Source organism: Ranitomeya variabilis, chromosome 1 (assembly GCF_051348905.1).
Source record: "Ranitomeya variabilis isolate aRanVar5 chromosome 1, aRanVar5.hap1, whole genome shotgun sequence".
NCBI lineage: Eukaryota > Metazoa > Chordata > Amphibia > Anura > Dendrobatidae > Ranitomeya > Ranitomeya variabilis.
In genome coordinates, this window is record NC_135232.1 from 675,159,489 (window position 1) to 675,166,977 (window position 7,489).

Genomic DNA, 7,489 nt, shown 5'->3' on the forward strand with positions numbered 1-7,489 from the left:
CCCTGCCTTGCCTCATCATGAACCTAGCAGTCATTAATCACCCGGCATCAATTATAGCAAACGCCCATTTAAGAGATGCGATTCAATTAAGCTTTAAAAAGAAAAAGTTGTGTGTGCACAATAACCAGGTCTGCCATACACACAGCATATGTTGGGCATCTCAGGATGATCTGATATTGTATCCCGAAAATATTATCCACAATCAAAGAGCAACTCACAAGTTGTGCTAGAGTCATTTTAATATAATTGTACATATTTGCTGGATCCAGAGCATGAAAGAAAGGTCTATGTGTAATATATATTCATATAGGTCTGCACAAACCCAAGCATATGGGTTAATAATTAATTGCAATTCTCCATTGTGCTATTATACTAAGCAAAGTCTTTATTACTGATGGATCACGACAGTCCATGATGCATTTTAATTTTATTTTCCATTTGGATTTTCATTGATTTGGGGAAAGTCATTAAAATAAAGTTTTCATTGCAGTTCATCATTGGTAAACGAGTAAGGGGGATGGGTAGGGGAGGGGGGTTACATTGGCTCTGATTTTATTTTATCATTACAGCCTATGAAATTACAGCTGAACTCCTACTGAGGAGGAGATCACAGTTGCATACAATACAGGAGATCACAGCTTTGAAGTCTAGCACAGAATTAAAAAAAACACAGATTGACCATTTATGTAAGACACACACTGATTGTCTTTTAAAAACTACATAATGACTCCTTATAAACATTATTATTTTTTTCTTAAATAAAGTAGTGCATCTATGACAATCAGCAAGCACAATTCACTCAGCCCTGAAGCGTTCAGTGCCATCTTAGTTGTCACATGGCCATGCCAATTGGTAGCTAACACTGGGCACCGCTATGGGTGCTAACTGGACCCCGAGCTTGGAGAGATAATGAACTGCCTGAGCGAAAATGGTCTTCATTTTAAAAACCTTTCATCCAACACATTTGCTAAAAACTATAGTGATCACGAATGTATCGAGACACAGGATAAATAGATGTCCTTATTTTGAGAAGTTTGTTGGGATTCCAACTCCAGAACAAAAAAAGCGAGCAAGGAATTTTTCTGTGGAGGAGAGTAAAAATGTCTTTGTCTTCTTCAACCAAGTCATGGCTCAATATGGAAAGTCCAAGTGTCTTTATCACAAAGAAAAACAAAAGTTCAAATTTTGAGGGTTCACAAAACCTGGAACTTCCAAGATGATGTCTGGTCTTTATAATCCAAGCAGTCAGCATTGAAGTTTAGCTTCCAGGAGGCTGTTTGATCTTTATAATCCAAACAGTCAGCAGTAGAGTTGAAACCCAAACTTGAGGCTCCATAGGCTTGGGTGGACAGTGAAGCTGGAGACTGATTAAGATGACTGGCTACTGCATTTGTACCCATAGGGCTTAGTGTAGCTCCAGGTCCTGGGAGCTGATGGTGCATAGGTGTCAAGTAAGATCCACAGTCCATTCCTCCAAAGTAAGACGTTGAGCTTGCATATCCTTGACTGTAGCCTGAAGCTTGGGTATATGTCATTGGATAGGACCTCTGCATGCAGGAGGATGATGTAGAAAGAGGGTCAGAAAGAGGAGATATGGAAGCTGGGCTCCATATAGACACTGGGGCAGTACTGCTGGAGATCACTGGCACAGTGGTGCTGCAAGGTGGGGTGAACTGACCACTGGTGCCACTCTCTGAGCTGACCTCTCTAGCAGGAGATGTCTTCTTCTTGGCAGGCCTTACTTTATTCTGACCTCCATTCTGTTGCTGCTGTTGTTGCTGGCGGCATTTAGCTCTACGGTTTTTGAACCACACCTTGAAATTTAAAATAAAAAAACAACCAAAATTAATTAAGTATAACACCTGAGGACAGAGAGACATGCAAACCGAGAAGCAAAGTCTACAAGGAAGAACTGCAGGTGGTTGAAGATCTCTGCTGCAGAGCATACTAAAGGATCAGCTCAGAAGGAAACCTTGCAATAATTGAGCAAAGGATGCTCCAGGATCAGGGGAAAAAAACATCTCCAAAGTAGATCTATACATATACAGGTAGAGAAAAGGGCAAAGTAGTGACAATGAAGATGAGGGTGAAGAGCCTCACCTGCACTCTGGACTCAGGCAGATTGATCTTTAAAGCGACTTCTTCTCTCATGAAGATGTCAGGATAACGCGTTTTGGCAAAAAGTGCTTCAAGTACATCAAGCTGCGCTCTGGTGAAGGTTGTTCGCTCCCTCCTTTGTTTTCTTGGGGTAGCTGAAAACATAGCTATTGATCGTTAGGTTGGTCTTATACAATCTCGAAAAAGGACAATTATTGCATCATATCCTAAGAGATCAACTGCAGAAGTTTTTTCCAATAGTGGCTAAACTTTTTCATTTTTGCTCACTTGTATTTAGCGTGGAAAACGGGGTTGATGTAAACTTTATAAATGCTCCTCCAACCACATACTATGGTAAAATTACTTTAACAGCTAATATATATATAAATATATATACATGTGTGTGTGTGTGTGTGTATATGTATATATATTATATATATATATATATATATATATATATATATATATATATATATATATATATATACCTAAAATAATGTCTTAGAAAATAATTGAAAATGTCATTATCTAAAAGGTAAGCATGTTTGTGGAGGATTTGGGGAAAAATAATTAAGTATTTTGTAAGTTAATATTTTTTTCTTTACCAGAATAATTAAAATGCACAGTGGCATATTAAATAAAAAAAAACACTGATAAATATGAGGGATTTTAAAACTAATAACTGACTAATATTTTTTAAAAAATGTATAGAAAGTCACATGAAAAAAATTGTATAGAAATTGTATAGAAAGTCACAAATTTCGATCCCCATTAAACTTCAATATATTTGTAAATATATATATTGTTTGTTAGATGACTTAAGATGTAGTTTACTCTTGGTTTACTACCCCTTATTTCCCTTCAAATCTAGATCCTGAGGTTCAGGTTAAATCACTACTTACCAGGATATCCCACAGACGGATGCAACAAATCCATCCCCGAGGTAGTAAGACTGAGCCCATTGACTGCATAAGGTGGTTGCTTGAGATAAGACATCATGCTAGTATCTTGGCTTGGAGCACAGATGGCAAAGCAGTCTGGAATCGTGGTGACGGAGGTGGTGGTGGCAGCAGGTTGTGGTAGAGATCAAGGATCCTCTCTTGCGTTTTGGTGCAGTTTTCTATAAATTAATGGGAGTTGGATTATTTATTTGAGTGTGTATGGGGGAGGGAGGTAAGGCAAGCTCCTTTGCCTATGGTGACATGTTGGTGTGTGAGGTTCACTAGACTATTGCACATGGTCTTAGACTCCTAGACCCCCAAGCTGCCCTATGGACTAAGGGGGGGATGCTGACTAGATCGAGTCCATAAAAATAAAAGTTACAACCCATGCCTATATACAACACGCCTTCCAGTGCAACACAACCAGTGTAGCCATTTGCATAAGACCCATTGGCTAGCACTGCCTAATTGTCTCAAACAAAAACTTGATTGGGGCCATTTGCAGAGACAAAGGACTCCATGGCTAAATAAATAATGGGGGAAAACAAAGCCTTTTGGGTAACAAACAAAGACACAATTCAGGAAACCAATTTCAGCCCAGTCTGCTGCCTATTAGAAAATGCATTCATGTTAATTACCCAATGCATTCTGCTGCTTGGTATTGCTGTTGAAATGGGAACTTTTGAGGAAACCACAAATTTGACTTTTAAGCAAGATCATCATTGGAAGCCATTTTCACCTAATTAGTACTTTATCCTAATTAGATTTACAGGTAAGCAAATGATTTTGTGGTGTCGTTAAAAAAAAATGTTGATTATAAGTGTAAAAGTTAAACAAACAGCACTTTAAATTTGCAATTAAAGGACAATCGTGGATGACAATGGTGCACATTTTCTAAACTTGTACAAATGTTAGAGCCAGGAAAACATCACTATCTTATCCCAGCACCCAAAATACACAACACTTACGTTTGTACCTAATACTGATAAGCATTTGATGATCTACATATAAGCGGTTTTTTTTTTAAATTGAAACGTTAAAGTAATGTTTTATCTTGTAAGAAAAAAAAAATGCAATTTAAATATAACTTTTTTCTTTCTTTCTTTTTTTTAGAAATGTAAATATTAAAACACAAGGAAATGAAAAAAAGCTAGTAAAATTAAGAACTTTTTAGTTTTTAATATATTAACCTTACAAATAACTTTTGTTTGGTAAGAATTCATAGTGAAGTAAAGCCATAATTACACATGGTAATAAATTATTATAAATTAAATATTAGCATATGTCTAAAAATGTATACATTCTGAAACTGATTTTTTTTTAATTGAACGCTATAATTGTTTTAGTCTGTAAACAAGATAAACTAAAAACATGATAAACTAAAAAAAAACACAAAAACAAACTAAAATGTGATTCGTTTTGGCTTTGAATTGTACTATTCATATCTGTACTTCTGGTCTGGTAACATGTGTGTCTATATAGATAATTATTATGCAAATATATTTGTTATATTTTTTACAATATTCAGTAGTAATAATAATAATGACAACTATTGCATTTTTCAGATTAGATCTGTATGCACTTATGAATGCATTTATTATAAATTATTATTAATAAGGGAGCTTCCTAACTGTCCAGACACCATAGTTTAGACAGTCCCCCCTTCTCTCCCCACTTGCCTAAGTTCAGTAAACGGTTCCACAAGTGCAATCTGTCACTACTTCCCCCTAACCAGTCGCTCAATAATAATTACCTCGCCCAAGAATTAATTATAATAAATGTTTTCTTGATAAATTAACGAGATAATCTGAGTGGCACAAGTTCCCTAATTACAGGACGCCATGCAAAGCATTGGGGCTGATTAATTTTCTGCATGATAGCTAAGAAACAAAAACACATACACCCAAACATGCTGCTTCTACAATAAGAAAAGACAGAACACAACTAAGTGCACAAGACCCCGGAGGATGAATTTATAGACACTTTGACAATGTGACATCATTTGTTTTTATCTCTGACACCAGTTTTTCAACCTTCCCTTTAATTACTGACAATACCCAAATATTGGTGTTTTTGTTAAATATTGGGACTGCATTACAATTAATATCGTCATTGTATCATTACCATTATAGCACTAAAGATGTCAAACTATATATTTTCTTCCTAGGGATCGATCTATCTATCTATCTATCTATCTATCTATCTATCTATCTATCTATCTATCTATCTATCTAATAAACATATATATATATATATATATATATATATATATATATATATATATATATATATATATACATATATAAGTGGAACAGCACAATACCAATTATATATATATATATATATATATATATATATATATATATATATATATATATATATATATATATATAGTCACAATGATTGACATATAAAATATAAAGATGGTAAAAAATATAGAAAAATAAGAATAGATACAAAATTAAAATCAATATTAGAACATAAAAATATAACGCCCAATTCTTTCTTAAAATGGACTTTTTGCTAAAATAAATATTGTGCTTTCATACAGTAAAACATTGTACCACTCGCTGTGTAATTATTTGTTCTTTAATTATCTCATAGCATCTGCTCTTGCCTGTAACATCTGTCATCAGGACTCGTGCACATTCAAGATGCATTTTTTGGGGTGTAATCATACAAAAATAGAAAATTAAACAAGCTAGATATGTTTCATCCATATTCTATAGGTTTATTTGCAGATTTTGTTGATTTTTTTTAAAGTAAAATCTAATGTTTTTTTCCTTTGTACAAGCTTATTGATCTGAAACTGAAGAAGAAACCAGTTTGTCGATAAATGGGAAACTGGAGGTTTAATACTATTTATTTGTAGATTAACACCGATCATTAAAATCCACTCATGAATTTACTGAGCAACCAATATTTATTTCTGCTTTATGTAGGAAATAAAATACCCCCCTGATTTCCCAGAGAATGAGAGAGAGAAAAAGGGGATGAGACTCCCCGCCTCCTCAATTATCTGGTTAGCACTGTTTGTGTATTATCTCAATGAAGACACAGATTTAAGTTTACAAAAAAAAAAAAAAAAAAGAATGGAGTTTACATGGACTTCTATGTATAGCCTGGACTGGATCCTTGGTGGAGGAGGTTGGTTATTGCAAACCTAATAGGTAAATTCTAAACATTACTAAGTATTCTTATTATTATGTGCAGGTAATTCTCATCACTAGTGGTTAATTAATCTGGTAACATAATGTAAAGTATTATTAGGATTTGTGCATTCATTGATACCTGAACGAATTCATAACCTGGTTCTCTATTTTGGAGGATATATATTGATATAATTATCAGGATCCTAAATTGATAGCCTCCTATTAATTAATCAGTTTATTATTTTAATAAACCTCCTTTTCATTATTATATATACGGGGTGATTGTGGATTCGTTACATCTAGCATTGTCTACTGGTATATTGTGTATTAGCTCTTTGTTGGATGCCATGTAAATGAATATTGGTAAATCGGGGCCATGAAGGCAGCAATGTGTACCCAATATTCTGTATTTGGGATTATACCTTAATTGGCTCTTTGTTAATTAAGCGAAGACATATTTTAATTTATAGATCTAGCTGCTTCTATGTATGTATGAGCGATTCTAATTAAAAACCAATCAGATAATTTATATAAAAAATAAATAGACATTTTGTAAATAAATAGATTGCTATTAAATATGAACTTACCCTTCAAATGCTTTGCAAATATAGAAGGGTCTTTATCCCGAACCAAGTTGGTTTAATAGAAAGGAAAGAACAAAAAAACTCTCTTCCTGGGAGGACTCAGAGCAAACTAGAAGCTTAAAAGCTGTGATCTCCCTCTTCAGCCTCCACATACAAAGGGGGAGCAGGAGGAGGGTCCTGGGTGCTACTCGCTCAGAGCTCAGGCTCTGTCCCTCTCTGGAGAACATTTGCAGACAAGGAGCCTCACTGGCAACTTTTTGACGCAAACTCTCCAGCCAATGGCAGAAGGAAGGTGATTGACACTTCTAAGCCAGAGGGGGGAAAAAAAACAACAACAGGGGGAGGGAAGGAGGGAAGGAGGAAGGAGGCTACTGCTGCTCCAGAAGGACAATCAGGCAGCACACAGCAGCTCCAGTCACTGGATGCACAGCAACCTACACATATACTACACACAGATGGACACTTCTAAGTTTTCACACATAAGTTTGGGGTTAGGTCAGAAGATTTTAGGATTACTGATGACTGCACTGACTGAGGAAATATAGGCACCTATCTATTATCAAAAGGGAAAGTATGGGTAGGATAATATAGAACATGGGATTAAGCATATAGTGATCATAATCACTGCACAATGCAATACAAAGATACTATGTATGTGCGTGTGTGTGTGTGTATATATATATATATATATATATATATATGTGTGTATAAGTAT

The 7,489-nt window shown here is 35.0% G+C and overlaps 1 protein-coding gene across 2 annotated transcripts; it reads right to left on the reverse strand.

The window, feature by feature from the left end:
* Positions 1 to 223: 223 nt before the first annotated feature.
* Positions 224 to 7,005, reverse strand: OTX2 (orthodenticle homeobox 2). 2 transcript variants are annotated; one of them, XM_077264723.1, is made up of 4 exons: positions 6,778 to 7,005; positions 3,000 to 3,217; positions 2,101 to 2,252; positions 224 to 1,814 (listed from the first exon to the last, which is right to left on the reverse strand). In XM_077264723.1, exons 2-4 carry the CDS (start codon positions 3,094 to 3,096, stop codon positions 1,194 to 1,196), a joined length of 870 nt encoding a protein of 289 aa, XP_077120838.1. In that variant the 5' UTR covers positions 3,097 to 3,217; positions 6,778 to 7,005; the 3' UTR covers positions 224 to 1,193. The 2 variants fall into 2 exon arrangements, with proteins under 2 accessions (XP_077120838.1, XP_077120833.1); XM_077264718.1 differs by having other exon boundaries at positions 2,101 to 2,264.
* Between the last annotated feature and the right edge of the window lie 484 nt (positions 7,006 to 7,489).

Excerpts from the sequence above, each read along its gene's own strand:
- OTX2 (XM_077264718.1), bottom strand. The coding sequence starts at position 3,096 with ATGATGTCTTATCTCAAGCAACCACCTTATGCAGTCAATGGGCTCAGT. Across the intron at positions 2,265-2,999 it reads TCCGTCTGTGGGATATCCTG|CTATGTTTTCAGCTACCCCA; the intron begins GTAAGTAGTGAT and ends AACGATCAATAG. Across the intron at positions 1,815-2,100 it reads TGCCTGAGTCCAGAGTGCAG|GTGTGGTTCAAAAACCGTAG; the intron begins GTGAGGCTCTTC and ends TTAAATTTCAAG.